Genomic DNA, 22380 nt, shown 5'->3' on the forward strand with positions numbered 1-22380 from the left:
GGCGGCGGGCGGCGGCGGCGACGGCGACGGGCTGCAGCGGTCCCGGGACTGGCTCTACGAGTCGTACTACCGCATGAGCCAGCAGCACCCGCTCATCGTCTTCCTGCTTCTCATCGTCATGGGCGCCTGCCTCGCCCTGCTCGCCGTCTTCTTCGCTCTCCGGCTGGTGAGTGGCCTCCCTGGGGGACCTGCCCGCGCACCCCGGGGCCCCGAGAGGAGAGGGAGGTACCCGCCGAGCCGCGTCCCGCCCGGGGCTACCCCTCTGCCCGCGGCGCCCTGCCCCTCCTGCGGCCGACCTGGCTTGGGCGAGAACTGAGGGCGAGAGAAAAGTTTCCTCGTAAGGTTCTGCCCAAAATAAAGTTGCCGGGGTGTGCATAGGGTGGATGGCCCGGGTGTGCGCTTTCCACCTCTGCGCATCCGCTGGCAAACTCGCAGCGCTTTCCACTCGGCGCCGCTGGCCGCAACAGCCGCTCCACTAGGTCTGTGCCCCTCCGAATCAGCCTCGCGCCTCTTCGCGAGGCCGCTGCCCAGCCCCTGAGCTGGCGTTTTAGTTATTTAACTCTCTAAAAAGCCTGCCTCGGGAAAGTGGTGAATGGAGAGGAGAAATGAAAACAAGTATATTATTATACCTATTTGCCTTTAAATCTGTATGGTTTAGTCCCATAGACAGGGCGAGATGGGGTGTTGACCTGTTGTGAGTCTTCAGCCTCCAAGTGTATAAGTAACAAGCATCCGTGGACCGTTGCTTTCCTATTTCTAGAGAGGTAGTTAGTCGTGTTTACTGTTTTGCACAGGTTATTAAACTGGCTTTCATCACTGGGAGCGTAATGCAACTCCACAGCTGATGTCAATTTTGCCAATTTATATTTTTCGAGTAGAAATCCTTGGCTCACTCCCGTGAGCGGTGAGGAGAAATCTGTAGATGGCGGTAAGCTTCCTGTTACTGATCTTTCTGTTGGTGTGGTTCAAACTTTTGCACCACGCCTATGATATGTATGTGCAGATCGAGTGCCAGGCATTGATTAATCAGTGAGATATTTTTGGTCAGTGGTTGATCTGGGGATATCTGCATCGATTGATGTCTTTTTAGCTTAGAATATAAACATACACCTATATTCATGTCCTCGGAGCAAAGGTGTGGGTGTTTGCTTTATTTCAACACGTGTGCAAAATAGCTGTCCTTGGTTTTTGGCAATTTATTCTTCATATCCTGAGCCAGATGGTGCTCAAATATTATGCATGGGAAAACTTATCATCTGGGTTCTTTAAAAAATGAAGTTTTCTTTTTCCCCACACTAGTCAAGAGGTGTTGTCTTCTGCTGGAATTCAATGAGATAAGAATAGAAATTAGAAAGTAAATAGAACATCATGATGCCACCGATCACAAGTGGGTCTTTTATTATACAACATAGAGCAGAGAGCACCTTAATTCTGTATTCTGGGTGTGAGTTCACGGCAGTCTTCACACCCTTGTTACCAGCCTGGAATGCTCCCTGGAATGGCATCTTTGTCTCTTCTCACCACTTTTTAGGGCCAAAGAGGACCTGATGAGAGACTTCTTCTCAGTCTCATTGGCAAGCAGGGTCTCTGAAAGCATCTCCTTCTCATTTCCATTCTTGCAGGGAAGAAAACACATCCCTTTTCCTCTGGAAAAAGCAGCCAGGACATTGCTACTTGTGATTCTGTTGAATCTGTAATTCAAACCCGTTCTGGCTGGTTCTCTTCCAAATGGAAAAGAAGGAGCAGGTGATGGCCTATTTATAGCACCATTAATATATTTAAAGACAAATGTGAAGTTCATGCTCCCCTACACACACCACTTTGTTTGCTATCATACAGATCTCTAATTTTTTAAACCTTGATCTACGTAGATGTTCTTGAATGGGTCGTCAGGGATTCAGCACAGTCAGCAGAAAGCTCCCTTCTCTAATTTGTCTTTGATCTTTGTGTTTCTTTACCCAGTTCCTTTATGTTCCGTTTCACGTGGTGCAAATGCTGGAGTGGTATCTTTTTAAAAAGCTTATTCAGGCATCTTTACTTTTCTTGATAAATCAATCATTCCCACACTCTCCTGGCATTCAGCTAAATCACTTTAAGTACAAAGCAGGCACTTCCCATGGCATGGCTGTAGGCCAGGGTGAGGTCCAGAGATGGTGGAATGGATCCTGTCCTTTGCTCTACCTAAACTATGCTTTGACTACTTTGTAAATCCTTCTAGGTGATGAGCTGTGCAGAAATGTTCCTGGGGCTACTGGGCCTGGCATTGGGAAATGCATGGGAGGAATGGGCACTGTCTCTGCAACTTGACCTTAGGAAGTACTGGCACAGTTCTGAGATCTGGACAACAGCTCATTTCTATTTTGCTTTTAGTAATAGCATAAACAGCAGTTCCACTTTACAAAAAATGTTCTCCATCCATGTAGTCAAAGATGGCTAGGTTAGGAGCATTGGAAGATGGGACAGAGTTAACGTGGAGTCATGTGCACACAGAGTGGGTTGAATTCATTTCTCAGACTGACCAGAGCTCGGCTTCCCAGAAATCTACACTGGGAGACAGAAATAGCTGCCTGGGGCCTGCCCAGGTTTCCACCTACCTGCACTTTACTGGAATCACTAGGACAGATTCTTCTTTCCCATGAATCTGCCTGATTTTGATTTCCACTAGACTTCCATCAGTTCTTGTAGTAGAAAAAGTCTGGTAACTTTCTGAATGCATATCTGTAGTTTTCTGGAACATTTGGATCACAAGATGATCCTGATAGTATCCAAGTACATAGTGATTTTTTGGTATATGTAATTGCCTTTGTGTGAAGTGACTTGAAATATCTCTTAAAAAGAAAAAAAGTAAGCTTTGTCTTGACTTAGTATTTCCCTAATTGGCATTATTCACAATCTGCTTTCACTTAATTTCAATCTATGGTCAATCTATGCATCTGCATCATTGATCATGAAGATTAGGTAATCTGCAAAGTATTTTTATTATATTTTAAAAAGTAAATTCTGAATTGAAACTTTACTATCTTGCTTAACTATTTTCTACATAAAAAGTGATTAAATAGGTTTAATCCCATATTTGTTAAGAAATATCAAGATGAAACAAATAGCACATATGATAGCATGTCTTGAATTTTAATATCTTGTTTAATAATAGGAAAAATATTTTCTGTTGCTTATGATGGAAGTTTTTGATGATAGTACTGGGCATGGTGAACAAAATTAAATTACCCTCTGGCATGAGAAAACTTGGAACTAATAAGACCAAACTTTAAGTTCTAAGTCTTATGAGGTAGCTTCATTTTCCAGGACTGGTTCTTATTACTAAATGCATGAAAACCTCATCTCAGAATCAAATCCTCTCTCATTTATTATGTCCAAAATCAGCCAACTTTTCTCAAAATTTGCCCATCGTGGTTAGGAAAGGCTGACATAAATTTTTTAGTTTGTCAAATACCAGCTAGCTCCAGCCAGATTTGTTTTGGTTAAAATTTATGATTAGGGATGGTCAATATTTCAACTGGAATGGAAAAATTTCATTCCCATAAATTTTAAATAGTCAGATATTGCAATAAAATAGTTTTTTTTTCTGTTTTTCTTACTTTTTTTTTTTTTAGTTTGGTAATAATATCCAAATGAGTATATACTTTTATCAGTATTAAATATGTAATATGTATGATTTTGACAGAATATGATCTACCTTCTTGCTTTTACTGTGATTCGGTGTTCTAGATCTTTCAAACAATGACCATAAGTACTTCATTACAAATCAGTTTTCCAGCATCAGGTGTTTTTTCTAGGGGCAGATATATGAGTGTTTCTTTTCTCTATACATGGAGAAAGAATCCTAATTTTTCCAAAACGAATAAGTGAATCCAATCATTGTAGAGACAAATTGGCTTTATTTTTCCAGACATTATTTCAGCGCCCCTAGTGGGTGGAAGGATCAATGGGGAGAAGTCTTTTCTTGGGGAGTGGAAGGCTGGAGAAGGCAGATAAATATGTCTGACATCTCCTCTAAGGAGCAGGCAATTCTCTGCATACTTTCTCTAGTCTCTTAATTCTGGGGGTGGAAGGGTAGTGCATGCTTTTAGGAATTGGAATGGAGGTAGCTAAAGATCCGTCTTTCTGCGAATTTCTCTGTACATGCAGGAGAATCTTACTTGGCAGGTATTTGTAATTTGCAACCAGTAATTCAATAAGTCACTTTAATTATGATTTAACTGTGGTATAAACAAATGACAACGAAAAACTGTAGTTTTCTGCAGGAAGGATGGTTGCAGTTTAGAGGCCTAGCAAGAAAGGATTTGGAAGCATCCTTTGGATATTAAAGTGCATAATTAAATATATGCACGGTACCTTGCCTTCTCCATTTAAAAAAGGCAGAGTGTAATGGTTAAGAGCATCTATGTGTGTTGGCACTTTGACTTTGTCCCTTTCCATCTCTGTGACCTTGGGCAAATTGTTCAACTTCTCTGTGCCCCAGTTTTCTTGTTTGTAAAATGAAATGGTACCTGCCTTCTAAGGTGATGGTCCCAATCAGTACACGTGAAGCACTTAGAAGAATGCCTGGCACAGAGTATGCCCTCAGGAACTGTTGTCATTACTGGGTCTTCTGTAGTTGCATTTTCTTTGTTGCTGTGAAAAACACGTAGTCACATAGTATTAGAGCTGGACGGGTGCTCATGCTACAGAGGAGGAAACCGAAACCCAAAGGCGGTGGCTCTTGTCTTTGAGGGTGCAGTTGTGGTGCTGGGTGTCTGACTCTGCCTGGGTGAACTAGGCTGGTGATCACTGCAGATCTAGAATCCCCAGCTCTGATCCTAGCACAGCAGCAGTTTTCTTGTTTGAAATTTCATGCTGATAGGAAAGTCCTCAAGCTTCATTCTGTGGATGGGATTACATTTCCATTTTTTTCTCTTTTAATGTTAAAGAACTGTAGGGATGCTTCCCCATGATTAACTCATTGGGGTAGACTTCATTTATTTCCTTTATGCTGAATATTCCCAGGGTTTTCCCATTAAGCAGCAGGTGCATTTGCAACTTTGCTTTCGTTGGCCAAGTCCCTGGCATGAATACTGTGGCCTGTAAAATCCATTCCTGTTGAGCTCTGTGTGAAACTTACTGGTACTTTTTAACTTAAACATTCTATTTAAAAGATGATAACGCTGTTAGAGCTGATCTGTTACTTTGGTAAAGCTGTCTTATGATTCTATTAATTACTTCGATCTGTTTGTTCAGGAATTGCTAGTGATGGGACAGTCAGGGTTAGGTGCTTGTGCATAAGCCACTGGTACCCTAATTCCTTCTATAACTCGATGTTGACATCAGTACGATCCACTGGACTTCACTCATTCTCCCCTCACTGATATTCACGGAGTGCCTACTGGGGCCCGCAATGGGATGGGCATCCCTCTGGGTGGCATTCCATCCAGAAGCAGCTCATCTTCGACACGCTTCCACTTACCTGTCCATACTGGAGTGGTCTGTTAGCCTGGACGCCGTGAGCTCAGAGTGTCTGCATCTGGTCCTTTCTAGATTTGCTCTCTCCTCCACTGCTTCCCCTCTCCTCGAAGCCTCCCCCTCCCCACGTTGCTTATCCAAGTTCAAGCTCTCCTTCCTGAGCTTAAACAGGCCAACCTGTGCTGTGCATTCCTATCTGTATTGGTTGCTGCCTCTGATGCCTGCAAAGCTCATTTGTTACATGAAATAATTTACCCACTCCATGACTGTCATCTGACGTGCAGAATGGTTTTGTCAGTTTGTCTTGTCTCCTCAACTAATTATTAGTTCTTTCAGGGAAGAAACTTAGCACCCCCATATTTAATACAGCGCTAACCAGATCGCAGGTGCTTAACTAACATGGATAATTTAGGGGGTAGATGCATTTTTCCTTAGCTGCTGTCATTCCCACTGTGTAGCCTCTTGTTAAGAGCATAAAACTCTCGCTAGGCCTGGATCTGGTCTCAGTGTTGCCACTTAGTGTTCCTGACAATTTATCTGCTGTGGACTAAAATGAATAACACAACCAGACTCAGGGAGATCTTTTGGGAACTAAGTAAGATGGATCCTGTGGACATTTAGCACAGAGCTGGGCACATGTCGTACCCAAAAGAAATGTAGGTCATTTTTATTATTATACTTGCAGCACACGGGGTTTTCCTTGTCAAGGTCCCTTGTAGATGTATTTCAGGCTGACAACTAAATGAGTACTGGAATTTTTAAACCTGGGTATGAAAGAACAGGGGATGTTTTTCTATTTATGTGATAAGTATGAATATAGCTTTGAGGTACTTAAAAAAAGATGGAGAAGCATAGATAGTTTAATTAAAGTCATATTTTGACGCAAGTTACCATTCTCTAGCGCTAAAATTCTGCCAAATTGACAGTGCTATTGGCCTTCATATTTTTTTCAATTTTGTTAGCTTTGGACAATGTTATATAACGTAAAATGAACAAGAGTGATAAGATAATATTTACCAGGCAATTCCCTGGTGTCAAACTTGGAAATAGATACACATCTGGCAATGCTGGTTTGCAGCCACCAGGTGCGTTTGGGAGGAGGGAGAAGGATTGTTGAGTCAGCTTGTGTGTCTGATCCATTTGGGCCAAATTAAGACTTTGCTAACGTTGCTTCAATGCCCTATTTGTATAAAGATACAATAAAGATCACAAAGAAGGGAACCGGGAGAGGTTTGGGGGAAGACTTCATTTGTTCATCTGTTGCTGGCAACATTACAAATAATCATTTTTGCTCCCTCTTTTCAGTTAGGCTTATGCTTGCATCCCCAGGTGCCACCTTCAGGTGAGAGAGAGTGATGGGCAGAGTTATGAGATACTCAGCCTAAAAAACTCCATAAGCAGCTCCGCCAACTAGTTTTCTGACTCTGCCCAGGGCTGTAGAACGACAGTGACAAGACAGAAAGAACGAGAATACAGACCTGGGCCACCACCGTTAGGAACGCATAAGGCCAATTGTATCTCAGAGTCGAACCAAGTCACTTTTTGCTTGAAATGGAAAATTTCAGTATTAGCTCAATTAAAATCTATTGAATGAATAATTTATTTCATTTGAAACATACAAACATAAAGTACAATAGCTTCTTTTTAGAACGTTGCAATTCTTGAGAAGACTTCTCAAGATGATGCTTATTGTTTGAGAGAATCTTATGAATAAATCAAGTGTCTAGGGTAACCACCCTGCAGAAGGTTCCTGGTGGAGACGATGGCGGACCAGCACCATGGTGATGGGAGCCCTGACTGCAGGGTTTTGGGATTAGAATTTCTACCCAATTTCCACCAGTGTCCTTTATCATCCCTCGGATGTAGTGATGCTGGGATATTACAGCCAGGATGGGCCAGAGCTCATAGGTGCTGGCTTCCATTCCATGTTTACCCCAAATGCTGAATTATTGTGTGTGTTTTAAATGTACTGTATTATTTTTTAAGCTCTATAAAAAAAGGGAAAATAATTAAGATTTCTAGCTACTAGTGAGCTGTGCATATGATGAAGGACAGGAAGTTTTAGACCTGGTGCATTAGTAGAACTAATAAAAGCTATGTGATGTTAAAAATTCAGAGGATACAGAGATCAGATGAATAAAAATGAAAGAAATAATGAAGACATGTTAACATAGTTCACACATATGGTTGATCTAACATCTAATCCTTTCCCATTATTGACTTGCAGTTAATTCAAACATATAATATCCATATTCTTCGGAATTGGACTTTAGGTGCACAGAATGGGGTTTATCGTTTGATTAATTTGATTAATCTTTGATTCTTGACTCAATCCTCATTTATATCTATTTGGCTTGCTTGTTTATTTACACTAAAATTAAACATCCATGAACCCAGTCCAAACTAGAATATCCCCAATAATGTATTTCAGTCTACACTGCACCTCTCCCATTTCCCTACCTACCCTCAGAAGTAAACTTCATTTGCACTTTTTGTTTGTCATTCTCTTGCTTTTCTTTTTGTTCATTTTATCATACATACCCTATATATATATCATGTGGTATATGTATGGTATAAAGTGGTGATCGAGGTCCATTTACATATTTTTTTTCTTGTGGAGAATCAATTTTTACTGATTCATTTTAGTTACTTCTTTCCCAAAATCTGTTATAAATCAAAATTGCATATATGAGTCATTTGTTATAGGCTATCTTTTCTCTTCCATTGGTTAAGTTTTGTTCTTTATTATTTTTTTTGTGTGTGGTACGCGGGCCTCTCACTGTTGTGGCCTCTCCTGTTGCAGAGCACAGGCTATGGACACACAGGCTCAGTGGCCATGGCTCACGGGACTAGCTGCTCCGTGGCATGTGGGTTCTTCCCGGACCGGGGCACGAACCTGTGTCCCCTGCATCGGCAGGCGGACTCTCAACCACTGCACCACCAGGGAAGCCCTTTGTTCTTTTTTAATACACACACACACAGAGTATAATTACTAAGCTTTATAATGCATATTTATATTGGGCAAGGGAAGTGACAGTCAACTCTTTGAAAAGTTTCTTGGTTATTATTGAATTTTTGTTCTTCCATATAAATTTTACAATCAACTTATTTTAACCTCAATATGAAAAAACTCAAGTGGGATTTTGTTAGTGTTATATTTAATCTATTGATTCATTGCTGATAATTGATATTTTATGATATTAAATTTTTCTATCCATGAACATGGGCCATCTCTCAATTTATGTGCTTCAGTAATGTTTTACAATTTTCTATAGGCTGTTCTTACTCCTAAGTACCAAAAGATATTTTGTATTTTATTGCTTACTGTAAATGATATTTTAAAAATTACGAATTTCTACTCTTTTGTTGATGATGTAAAAGAATATAATTTTGGATATTATTTTATAGCTACACAACTTATCATATCCTTTTTATTACTGGTAACTGAAATGCAGATTCTTTCAGGTTCTCTACATAGACAATCATATCATCTGCAAATAATGAGAGTTTTATTTCCTTTTGTCCAATCCTAAGGCATTTCATTTCTTTTTCTTGTATTATTATAGTGGCTAGAAAGTCTAATGTGTTATTGACAGAACTTGTGATTGAGGGTATCCTTACCCTTTTTCCTAGTTTTAAATAGAATTCCTTCATAGTTTATCCACTTAGGATGATGTTGGTTACAGATTTTTATAGATATCCTTTGAGATTCCCTTTTGTTCTAATTTATAAAAAAAGTTTAAACGTGATTGGGTGTTGAGTTTTACCAAATTGAGATAATTATAGGATTTTTTGTTGTTTTTTAATGTCAAAGTAATGGATAATAATTTTCTATTAATGAACAATTTTTATATTCCTGATACAAACACAGTTTTTATGATATCTCTTATAAAATGTTGGATATGAAGTACTAACATTTTGTTTAAGAATTTTGCAAGCATATTCTTTGGTGAAACGAGTTTGGAATTTTTCTTTATCAAATTGTCATTTTTCTTTTATAAGTTTTTCTGGTCTTATAAAATAAATCACGGAATATGCCTTCATTTTTAGTTTTCTAAAAGTTTTCATTATGTTAGAGTTGATAGAATTTGCTTAGAAAACCACATGGGTTTGTTGCTTTCTTTGTAGAGAGATTTTTAAAATTTCTGCTTCAGTATCTTTGATAGTAATAGGATTATAATATTTCTAACTTTACTTGTCAAGTCAGTTTCAATAAGACTTTTCTAGGAATCTTTGCATTTTGTCCCAATTCTCAAGTTTAATGGCATATATGTGATAATACTGTTCTCGTTTGTACACTTTACATATACTATATCTTCGGGTTTTATTTATAGTGTTATTTTTAGGTGCTTTCTTTTTTTACTTAATCTCATCAGATGTATGTTTTGTCTTAACATACATTAAGACAAAACATTTGCATTTTTGCTTTCTATCTTTATTACCTCTTGTGTCAATCAGAACATATTAGAATATGCTATGGAAACAGACAGCTCCAAAATCTTAATAGCTTAACACAGTAAAGGTTTATATTTTGTTCAGGCTGCACAGTAAATTTGAGTCAGCAGAGGAATTCTCTCACACCAGTCACTCAGAGATTTAGAATGAAGGAAGTTGCATCCCACAGTATCCTTCCTTCCTTGATTGCTATACTAGGGAGGAAAAGAGTGCTTCACTCTCTGGCAATTGACATCTTCCACATGGAAGTGACACATCACTTTTATTCATTTTTCATTGACCAAAGTAAGTACCCTAGTTATCTTTTGCTGCATAAAACCCCCCAGAAAACTTAGCGGTTGAAAACATCAACATCATTTATTTTCCTCCTGAATCAGCAACTTGGGCAGGTTTGGCAATGGCAGCTCATCCCTGCTCCATGTGTCAATTGGGATGACTTAAAGGCTGAGAACTGGAGTCCTTGGAGGCTTGCTCACTTGCATGTCTAGTGGTCATTGCTGGCTGGTAGCTGTAACTCAACTGGGACTGTTGGCTGGAACACCTTCACATGCCTCTCCACATGGTTACTTGACTTCTTCACAGTATAGTTGCTGGGTTCCAAGAATGATCATCCTCTAAGAATCAAGTGGAAGTGCATGGCATCCTTATAATCCTGTCTCTGAAGTCAGATAACACCACTTCCATCATGGTCACAAAGAACTGCCCAGGTTCAGTTGAGGAGGGCATAGAACCTCACTTGATGAGAGGAGTGCCAGTCACATATGGGTTGGGATGTATTATGGCCCCCATTTGTGGGAAATACAGTCTACCACAGTACCTTATATAGCACATCAAATTCCCGTGTGCCTACAAGGAGGATGCATCCGTTAGCTTGTTCTGCGTAACAAACCGCCTCCAGAATTAACAGATTGGAATAACTATTTTATTTGGCTCACAATTCTGTGAGTCATCTCTTCGTTTTAGCTATTCAATTGATCTCTGCTGGTCTCTCTTTTGTTTGTGTGGTCAGCTGGCAGCTGGTGTGTCATTTGGTAGCTGGATCATCTAAGGCGTCCTCATTGACATATGAGGCCAGTTGGCAGGCTGTCAGCCAGGAATGTTGGGTAGGGTGACCGAGTCACTGGGCTCGTTTAGCAAACTAGCCTGAGCTACTTTGCATGTAGGGTTCTAAAGATCAATGAGGAAGAGGGCAAGCCCCAGTACCTAAGTATTTTCACGTCTTTGTTTCATGCAACTGTTGTCAAATTGTCCAAAGAGAGTCACATGGCCAGGGCCAGAGTCAGTGTAGGAGAGAATTACATAAGGGCTTGGATATAGGGAAGGGAATTAGTGCAGCCAGTTTTGCTGACAAAAGCATAACCATAACAGAGAGGTGAACTAGAATGTTTAACAGTGCTATTACTACCACAGTGCACCTACATGGTCACCAGACATTTAGTTTACTCCTTCCTTAAGAAAATACATACATGCCTTTCTCAAGAGAGACCACTCCAAAGTTCCATCCACTAATGGCAAGAAGCTCAGAGTCTAGGATCTGTGAATGAAGGGCACTAGTTTGTTCAAAGGGAATGCTGAGCAGTCATTTCACATGAAGCCTGAATGTGGCTTCTTTTTTTTTAAGTTTTGTTGGAGTATAGCTGATTTATAATGTTGTGTTAGTTTCAGGTATACAGCAAAGTAATTCAGTTATATATATATATATATATATATATATATATATATATTCTTTTTTATATTCTTTTCCATTATGGCTTATCACAGGATATTGAATACAGTATAGTTCCCTGTGCTCTACAGGAGGACCTTGTTGTTTTCTGTATGTACCAGTTTGCATCTGCTAATCCCCAAATCCCACTCCTACCCTCTCCCAACCCTCTCCCCCTTGGCAACCACCAGTCTATTCTCTATATCCTTGATTTTGTTTCTGTTTCATAGATAGGTTCATTTATGTCATATTTTAGATTCCACATATATATATATTCATTCTTTTTTAGATTCTTTTCTTACATAGGTTATTACAGAATATTGAGTAGAGTTCCCTGTGCTATGCAGTAGGTCCTTGTTGGTTATTTATCTTATATATAGTGGTGTATGTGTATTCATCCCAAGCTCCTGATTTATCCCTCCTGTGGCTTCTTTTGATCTGGAGACCTGTGGACTAAGAAGACGTTATCAACCATCCACTCAGCCACCCAGTGCACAAAGGTTAGCCACAAAACTCTCCCATTATCCCAAGGGGAGAATGACACACATTCATTAATCTCTGGTCATACCAATTATAAATTCCCCTGGGCAGACAGTTTGAGGGTCCCTGGCCCTGGGGATGGGGATTGCTTCTTCATTAGATCCAGACTCTTGTCCTGGAAATAGACCCCTGTCTATTATTTCCTGTGACATCAGAACCCTCCACTGGGGAGGTTCTTCCTTATTGGCCATCGTTTTGACCACAGCTGGATTGATTTTGGGGGAATATTTCCTTCTTGGGGGCTGAGCAATTTTCTCCACCTCTTTCTTGCCATAGATAGAGAACCCCAAATTTCCTTTGTCTAGAACAGCAAAAGTTCACATTGACATTTCTTTTGGAAACACAGATCTTTCAAAACTTCTTTGAATTCTTCTCTGTTTAATTTCACTCATCTCCCGGTGTCAAAGGTCATGTTCTTTTCAAGACATACTTCTGTGATTTGCTATATTTCTCTGCCTTTTCACTCCATCTGTCTCTCAGTCTTTCTGTCACTCCCTCTCTCTATCAGTCTGTGCATATGCTTTGAGCCTGTTTGGGAAACACAATTTCTGGTTTGCTTTTCCCTGCGCCTTTTTGTTCAGTTGAAAGAATTTGCTGGCACCATACTTTTAGTTGGGCTTTAGTCTGAAGCACCTTAATCCATTCCGTCTTCAACAGTAGGTTTTATTTTATTTTTTCTGCACATGGCTGGGTTTTAATCACTCTAGGACCCAAGTTCTGTCATTTACTGGTTCAGACTGAGAAGCATTTTCCTCTTCCTCTGACAAATCCATAGAATTCTGCCTCCCTTTCATCCCTCCTTACAACCAATCAGTTATTTTCTGAGCTTGTATTTTTCTTGTACCTTAACAAATGCAGTGAGCAGCAACACACCCACACTTGTAACATTGTGTTTGATGGCCCTTTCTAGAGTAGGGGTCAAACAAACTCTGGCCTGGGACCAAATCTGACCCACTGCCTATTTTTTCAAATAAAGTTTTATTGGAATATAGCCTGACCATTCATTTGCCTATGATCTATGACTGTGTTTAAGGTACAGTTTAGTGTGACAGAGACCTTATAGCCAGTGAAGCCTAAAACATTTATGATCTGGCTCTTACAAAAGAAGCTCGCTGAGCCCTGCTGTAGACTTACAATTCTATTAGAGCATCTTTTGCCTTCCAGGACAGGAATATATTTTGACCAAATGTTGGACCATTGCGTAGCTTGGGTTGCTACTTTTCAGTCTCTGATAATAGTTTCCTTGCTGCTTCTGCCACCTAGCAGCTATCAATGCTGTATATTTTAGGTTTGGGGCAGCACTGTGTTTCAGGTACCAATTTTTGTATCAGCAAAGATGTTATAGGTTGTGACGGGTTAATAAACAAACCTCATATTTTGCCTCCCACACCAGAGGTTTACTTCTTGCATACACGTCCTGGCCAGTGTGGGCCAGGAGGGAGCTTTTGCTCATCTGGGCTGGGCTGTAGGTGTCCTCCTCATGACAGATGCTTCTGTAATCTTTGTACCGTGGAGAGAAAGTGCTGTGAGACCTCTCACTGGCATTTACATGCCTCTGCCCAGGAGAGAAACACTTCACTTCTGTCCACATTATTTTGGCCAAAGCATGGCTACTTGGAACTTCAAAGGAGGTCAGAAAGTACACCCAGAAGGAACCCAGAAGAAGGAAATAGGGAATATTTTGGAAAGTCCCTGACCACCGCATCTTCTTTCTACTTTCTTTGGGTTTTGTTCTTTTCCACATTTCTGAAGTGGGGTCTTTAATTCACCAGTTTTCAGCCTCCTTTCTTAGTATGGAGCTTGGCAGCAACAGGGAGCATTGAGATCAGCGGAGAGTCACTAGGTCAATCAGGACGTGCAGGGATGTGCACCCGCCGAAGGGAGCCCTTTCAGGAAGGAATGTAGTGGGGAGCCTGGTCCAGCTGCTTTGGTCAGAGTGCGGCACGTGGAGCAGGGCAGAGCCGGGCAGGCTGGGCCCCTCCAGGCTTCTCCACACATGTCTCTGCACATTGCCCTTCCTGGGGCTACTTGGCTTCCGCCTCCCAAATCTTGTGCAGGCATCTGCGAGGGCCAGCTCTCATCTGGGAGTATTCCAGGAAGGGGATTCTGGTGGGGACTTGCTCCACTTTCCCATCCCAATTCTGGCACAAATTCCTCTTCTGTTCAACTCTAACCAAGATCCATGGAGGGAAAGGGGCTCTAAGAAATGTGACTCTCAGCAAAGCCAAATTGACAGTAGGACAATTCAGCTCAACTTTTAAGATGAACAATTTCCCTCTGGGCACCACTTTTACTGCACAACACAAGTTTGCTCTTGGGAAGACTTTCAAAATTTTTCACAATTATTTTGCGTTTTACATTTAGATCTGTGATCCATTTTGAGTTTTTTGTGAAAGGTGTAAAGTATGTATCTAGATTCATATTTTCGTGTGGGTATCTATTTAGTTGTTCTATCCTTTCTCTATTTAATTGTCTTTGCGCCTTTGTCAACATCAGTTGACTACATTAATGTGGGTCTTTCCAGTCCGTTGAGCTATTTGTCTCTTCTGCGTTACCACTCTGTCCTGATTATGGTTGCTTTGTGCTAAGTCTTGAAATCAGGCAGTGTGGGTCCTCCAACTTTATTCTTCTCCTTCAACATCACGTTGGCTATTCTGGGGCTTTTGCCTCTTCGTTTAAACTTTAGAATCAGTGTGTTGATATCTACAAAATTAACTTGCTGTGATTTCGATTGCCATTGCATTGAACCTATAGATTAATTTGGAAAGAACTGACATCTTGACAATACTGTCTTCCTATTTACGTACATGGAATATCTTCCTATTTATTTACATGGAATATTTATTGAGATCATCTTTGATTTATTTCATCAGTTTTATAGAATATTTTAGTTAGAATTTTTATTTATTCCTTTCACACCTCATGGTAAAATGGAGTATGACTATGTATGTGGGAAAGAATTAAAAAATATATTTTCTATCATGTATCACACACACACAACACACACATATATATTATGTGACACATATACTTAAAGGCAAATGTGTATCATAGCTAAAGGCTGATTTCTTTTTGCACAGTGACAACCCTTCAGATTAATTTGTGGTAATCAAATACATAATCATTTAGAATGGAAAATTGTCATCATTTCAATAAGGAATAGTCAGACTAGCATTGGTGGAAAGTACTCAGATTTGCAGGAAAGAGGGAGTGATGGTCACCACGATAATAATCTCATTTATGGTGCACCAGTGATGTACTCAACCCCGCCAGCCATGCAGTGTCTGTAGTTCTGTTCATGTGAAGAAACAGGGACTTAGGGAGGCCCTGTGCTCACTCTGAGTTACAGTTAGTGATGGAAATTGGTTTCTACCTTCAGTCTGTTAGACTTCAAAGCACTTCACTAAAATATCCTTTTTATAGGAAAGTATTTTACATTAGACTGTCCTTTACCATCTAAAAGAAGAACAGTACTGTTTAACAAAAAATGAAAAATACACATGGAAAAGAATGAACATACAGATAATCTGTTGCTCCATGGAAAGCCTCCAAGAAACAAAACAGTTATCACATAATAAATAAAAATGATGGGTGTTTAATAGGCTTGGCAATTAGAAGTGATCCCAAATTACCCCAAAATGCATTGAACAGAAAAGCATGAAACGGTCCAGGAGACATAGGAGCCCATTATCATGCTAGTAGGTAATACCATGCTCAAGATCTCTTTTAAAGGCATTTTAGCACATTTTATTTAGTTTGCATTGTATGGTAAATTTAAAAAATCTTTTTAAAGACATCTTAAAGGCATTTTCACACATTTTAGTACTAATAAAGACATTTTAGTACATTTCATTTAGTTTACATTACATGGTAAATTTTTTTTCCACGAAGGGAGGAGGGGTGAGGATATATAAACATATTTAGTTTAGATTGACAATGTTTTCACTGTTTTTGTTCACTTTATTTTGAGCTACTCTATTTGTTTTATACTCTGAAGTTTTGAAAACTCAAGTAGCTCCTAAGGAAGCAGCCACGGGGGAGCTGTAGTGGCTTCATTCATCTTCCTGTCCACTGGGGCCGGAATAAAGGACGGGGGAGGCCCGTGTAATTCAAGGTCTGAGGGCGTTCCGCTGTTTCATTTACTTATTAGCCTTAAGAAAAACGCATGATTCAGATGCGGGGTTAGGAAAGAATGTGGTTTATAAGCTTATACATTCTTAATGAATACTGTTCTGTTTTTTTTCCTTGACAACCTTATAAAAGATTCTATTTAGAAGTCCATATTAAGGTGTTTGGAGTTAGACTTCAAAAGGCAAATGCAGAATAAATTGGTGGCTGTTCTCTTTCTGGAAGAGCCCAGGTTCTTCAGTGGGCTCAGGTTTTGCAATGGTCAGGGCCACTGGCCTTGTGAGCAGTGGCTGACCGTCTTAAGCCATTGGCCATCTGGGAATCTGGTTCCCCCAACCTAGGCTGGGGACACTGCTTGAAGCTGGTGTTCCTTCTCTGGTGTGTGGGATGGACCAGGGAATGCCACGCATCTGGTGAGCAGGGGTACCAGCCCCTCGGATCGGATTACAACGGAGGGACTTAGGGCTTTTCTCCACGCCCTCCTCCCTAAAAGTGTATTCACAATCATAGTTTATGCTGGGTTAGCATGGAGATGTATGTAACCTCTGAGCTTAGAATCTTGGGTTTTTTGGTTGTTATTGTTCTGATTTTGAAAGAAATTAAAACATTTCTGTGGGCCCGTAAAAATATTAGGGGACACAGGCTCTGTGTCCTCTGTGCCCAGTGAAGAGGTCACCTGAGGCCCAGACTAGTCACTTCTCAGTGATCAAGACGCTGATAGTTAAAAAAAAAAAAGAAAAAATGTGACATAGAGACTCCAATATTTAAAACCAAAACCCGTGTATCAAGTCTTATTACATAATGTACCCAGCTCAGTAAGGCATTGGGTCTTCAACTGATTACCGTTGTATCTTTTAAAAAGAGAAGCACAGGAAAAGCTCCTACAGGTAGTGTACTTTGTCCGCCTCTTCCTGGAAGGACTCACAATCACAGACTTTCTGTTCCTTTACCTAATTTTCACTAGACAGTCACGCATATTTTCACACCATTTTCAGTCTTTCTGGAGAAATCAGAGCCAATAAAGTCAATGATTGTTTCTTCCCTACTGGGTTAATGAAGTGAGTGAAAAGCCACACCAGGAAAACAGCTGTCCTGGTTGTTTACTGGTTAGCTTTCTGTCCACAGCTCAGTTAACTTCATTTGGGAAGGTTTAAAATGAAATCGGTTTTCACGGCTCCATGTGTGTAGCAATTGTGGTCTCAAATTTGATGTCTTCAGAAGACAGGCTGTCGGGTCCCTGTGTACCTCGACCCATGGTGCCTATGTGCTGGGGAGCACTGGTGGATACCTGACACCTTTTTGCAATGATTGGAACATGTGTCTGAGGGTAAGAGTACAATTAGGCACTTAATCGTGGCCCAAAATAGCAATGACGGGAGATTATAAGAACATCCCTTTGGATCCTTCTGTTTCCTGGCTGTTGTGGAAACAGATTCTTTTGGCCCTTCAAGGACTGGCCGCACCTTGATCTTGGCTGATCTGCTTTGCTTCCCGCTCTCCCTGTGGTTATGGTCTGATATCTGAAGGGGGCGCGGGGGTGGGGCATCTCCAGGGTGAAGTTAGAGATGCTCGTGGCACGGAGTGAACCCTGTACCAACCAGATAAGGTGAAGGCTTCCCCAGGCTCTGGTATTTGAAAGACCCACCCCGTACGTGCCAGATTGTACTGTAACTTTTAATATGCTAAAACCTCAGTGGAAGTTCTTAGGACTGCGGCCATATGGGTTTTTGATTGAAACTCCTTTGAGTATTTCACCAACTAAATATATTGGGTGAGGATTAAATATCTTAAACTGTGTTCCATCCCATAGTGTGTGCTGTTCAGAGCAAGGTTCCAGCATAATGTTTGGAGAAGCTAAAGCCTAAATCCAGGCTTGGATAATCAAAGGAAGTATGATGTCTATTACATTGTGTGAAATTGTATAGAATAGTTATAGTGTGCCTTTAAGGGGGTGTGTGACTAGAAAGAGATAAATAGAAAATGAGTATTAGTGTGCAAATGTGGATTTTTAAAAAATACATTAGTAAGAGGCCAATAATAAATGTCCATTTTCTTTTTGCTACTGGAGCCCAAGAGAGGTGGGGAAGGAAACTAGCAAACTGACACATTCTTCTAAGTATTTCCCGCTCTCTCATCTTCTAGACCCTTTTCTATTAACCTGTGTTCCCGTTAAAACATTAATTGCATAATTAACATAAAAGAAAAACTTCTCCCTTGAGAGCCTGAGATAGTTTTTAGGTTTTATTTAAATAAAACATTTCAAATCCATTTGGAGGCCTTAATTTCCTACAGTTGGGGTATTTCTGATCCTCTGGTGCAGGCAGTGAAGTTGGTTGTCTTATTTTATCCGTACCTTCTGTGTTCTTGCATTCACTTTTGAATGAAATCCATTTCTCTATTTACCAGGGAAAATTTGAATTTGATGGGATGGCTGTTTTGCATTATTTAAATATCCAATACTGGGTTATTTATATAGAAAAACATGGTTATTTAATAAGAAACTTAAATTTTCAAAAGTTCAAACTGTTTTACTTCTGAAATCACTTTTAAAACCTGATATATTTCGACACTGATTAACGTTGATAACATTTTGATAACAAGTCATGGGTACCACGGGTTTTCTAAATTGTACCTTTGCAATATTTTTTTTCTCTCCTTAGGAAGTTGAAGACCACGTGGCATTTTTAATAACAGTTCCGACTGCCCTGGCGATTTTCTTTGCTATCTTCATCCTCGTGTGCATCGAGTCAGTGTTTAAGAAGCTACTCCGCCTTTTTTCTTTGGTGATATGGATTTGTCTCGTGGCCATGGGCTACTTGTTCATGTGTTTTGGAGGCACCGTGTCTCCCTGGGACCAGGTAAGGTGTTGAAATGCCCTTTGTGTTTGTTTTTCTGTGCTTTGATCTGTAATATACCAAGTTCTGTCAACTTGGCCCTAAACTGTAAACAGGAGACCAATAGCTGAGAAGGAAGTCTTCTGAAACAGCTGTCTCAGGCATGTCCCCATAATGAAGTCACTCAGCACCCGTTTGAACTCCTCAGACCTGCTGGCCATTGGGGTGCTGCCTGGGCTCACCTGGTCACGTGTTTCTTCTGATGGCTAAGTCTGCGTTTACACCTCTCACCACTTGGTCTTGGTAGCTCCATTCTCCTCTAACCCCTGAGTTTCCCATTATTCTGGAATCCCTCTGGGACTGGAGCCTCACTTTGTGCCTCTAAGTCTCAAAGACTGGTCATTGCCCTTGAACTCTTTCTCAGTGACTGGATCTCCCTTCTTACAGACAGATGGCTGTGATACTGACTTTGTATCAACGTGATAACGTCATAGCAATGGGAGACCCATAGTTCTTCATCTTGAAACTGGGGAGGCTCTTGACTTAGAAAATGGCTATGTCTGGAGGATGTTAGATCTTTAGGAGAACGTAGTCTAATGGGCTTTTCCCCACGTACTGCTGCCACAAGGCTGTAGCCTGCTGACTGCTTGGTCAAGTGCTGGGTCGTCCAGGGCGCAGGTGTGGGCTGCAGATGGGGGTGTGCTAGGTACTAGCTTCAAATTTGTGACGGAAGCCAAGGGGTTCTGTCGCCCTCCAGGGAGAGATGAAACTGAGCACCAAGGGCTGTCCCTGAGTTGGTGGCGACTCAAGAGCCTGGGGTAGGAGAGAAACAGGAACCACAGATGGATAGAGGAGAGGTCATTAGGACATGAGGCCCAGGGAGGGTGAATTGCTGTGGAGGCCAATGGAGAAGAGAGATTCAAGATGGGAACGCACAAAAGGGTTGACATGCCTGAGGTGAGAGAGCGCTGGGTGAGCCCAAGGATGAGGTTTCCAGAGAATTCTGTCCCGTGACCTCAGCCTCTTTGGGCCTCGGTTTCTTCTGCAAAGGAAGAGGCTGGACGAAGTAAACTCGGGTTGGTCCCTCTGGCTCTAAAGGATGCTGTGATGGTGAGCACAGGTGGAAACAGTGCCTTTCCTCTCCTTCAGCTCCCCGAAGAGGCCCCAGTGCTCAGGAAAGCTCCCCTGGCCGTCTCCTCACGCCCCCGTTCAAGCCTCTTGCAGGGCTGGGCACCCCCCCCACCCCTGCCTCCACTCTCCGGCCAGCTCCTTCCCCCGCTCTGCCCCCCCCTTTGTCCTTCACATGCCCTCACCCAGCTGCCATCGACGGCATGCGTGGCCCGAGGTCCCTCCGCCTTCACACCAGTGCACGTGGACAGAAACAGAAAACCAGTTAAGAGCGTCATTTGCTTTCTGTGGCGTGGACCCAGTGGCCTCTCCTAGCACCAGAGCCACCTTGTTTTAATAAAATAGTTTTAGAAGAAGCTTTACTATCTGTAACGGCGGTTTCCTTTTGTTCAGAATTCTCTGACCTTACTTTTCCATGTGAATTACGGAATCAGTTTGTCATGTTCGGTGAAAGCTCTAGTGTTACTTTCATTAACCTCATCGAGCCCCTTCCCACAGCAGCCTCCCCAGATGTCCAGCTGCCACCCCACCGGGCCACCCCCCATCTTTCTTGTTTTTCTATAGCACTCATGATGATCTACAGCACCTCAGAGCACGTGACATACCCCTCTCTTTGTTAATCAACTGTCTCCCCTGCAAGAATATAAACTCCTTCCTGGGTCGGGGGGCTGGATTTGACCATCATCGGCTGTTGTGTCTTCGCACCTCTGAGCATTCTCTGCTAGTTGGAGCACCCAGAGCTGCTTGTGCAGTGCTTTCCTTAGTGGATGACTGTAGTTTTTCACTTTCAGATTTGTTGTTGTTGGATTTGTGTGTTCATGTGTATCCACTTATTCCGTTTTCACTTATCTGTTGGTTTTATAACATACACTTTGCTTTTATTGCTGCTATCTGCCCACTTGTACAAGATCTCTCTAAGCATCTTAAACATACCTATCTCACAGTCATTTTACTTCCATTTTTTCCAGATTGATTCCTCAGGTGTTGAGTTGGTTGGCTCACTTTCTTGGCATCAGCTTTGACGTTGTTGTTTCCGACTTTAAGTTGAACTGGGAGTCTTCATCCCCGGACCCGTGATCCCACCCTAACCCTCATGCCACCAGGGCCCTGGGCAGAGAGAGCTCCTGCGTGGAGCCTCAGCCCTGTCAATGTGGCAGGTGGCCTGGGCAGGCTTGTAGGAGCACAGCTGTGTGTGCCTGGTGCTCAGAAAAGGCCACAGCCAGGCTCGGCGGTTGCGGCTCTTTCTGGCCACTGTTTCTAAGCCGGGGGCTTGGGCAGGGTGCACGCCTCATGCTGGAGGGCTGCTCACACCTCTTGCCGGAAGAGGGGTGCTTTGGGCCCTGTGCCTCCACTGGAACTTGAAATCCTGCCCAGCACTCCTGGCTACTCCTGCCCCTTCAGCAGGGGACTTGAAATGTAGTTATTCTGCCAGATTGACCCCAGGTTTACTTTCTGGCCTCTTTTTGTATCAGCACCACAGATGCAGGCCCCTCACTGAATGCTGACCTTCCAGAAGTGTTAGAATAGGCTCAGTGTGCTTGAGGAAGTGAGCTCAAGGAATGGTTCCCACTAGAAGGTGTTTCCGTGAACAGTATTGTTGTGAGGGGTTGCAGGAGACCACCTGCTGCACTGACAGGGACAGTCCACACAGGGCCCCTCACCGCTGACGTCAAGGGCAATTTCGGGGGTCCCAAGGCCACCCTGAGGCTTAATCGCTTGCTAGAAGGACTCACAGAACTCACTGAAAGCTGTAATACTCATGGTTATGGTCTCTTACAAAGAAAGAATGCAGATTAGCATCAGCCACGGGAAGTATTCAGGAGAACTGCCAGTTCTAAAGCCTCCATTGTTCCCTCTGTGGGGAGTCACACGACAGCCCTGCCCTCCTGGCTACAACATGTAGCGCTGTGCATGGGGAATACTGCCTGCCTGTGAGGGTCAGCAGAGCCTTGTGTGTCCGGGGTTTTGACTGGTACTCCTCATGTGCTGCCTGCGTGGCTGACTGTCGGTCTCAGCCTCTCTGTAGACAGAGCTGACACTGCGTGGCCCTGAGCATCCTTCGTGAACCGCATTTGGACAGTCTGCTGGCCGAAGCCCCCAGGCAAACAGAGTCCTATCAGGCGGGGCATTCCT

The 22380-nt window shown here is 42.0% G+C and overlaps 1 protein-coding gene across 2 annotated transcripts in view; it reads left to right on the forward strand.

The window, feature by feature from the left end:
- Positions 1-6: 6 nt before the first annotated feature.
- Positions 7-22380, forward strand: part of ADCY2 (adenylate cyclase 2) — a 435394-nt gene continuing 413020 nt past the window's right edge. Inside the window, exons 1-2 of one of the 2 annotated variants that reach the window (XM_007447921.1) lie at positions 7-166; positions 18946-19143. In XM_007447921.1, the coding sequence (XP_007447983.1) occupies positions 74-166; positions 18946-19143 (291 nt within the window). In that variant the 5' untranslated portion in view covers positions 7-73. Of the gene's footprint in view, positions 167-18718; positions 18749-18945; positions 19144-22380 lie in introns of those variants that run through there. The other variant, XM_007447922.1, reaches the window with a different exon arrangement.

Source organism: Lipotes vexillifer, unplaced genomic scaffold (assembly GCF_000442215.2).
Source record: "Lipotes vexillifer unplaced genomic scaffold, Lipotes_vexillifer_v1.1 scaffold383, whole genome shotgun sequence".
NCBI classification, from domain to species: domain Eukaryota; kingdom Metazoa; phylum Chordata; class Mammalia; order Artiodactyla; family Lipotidae; genus Lipotes; species Lipotes vexillifer.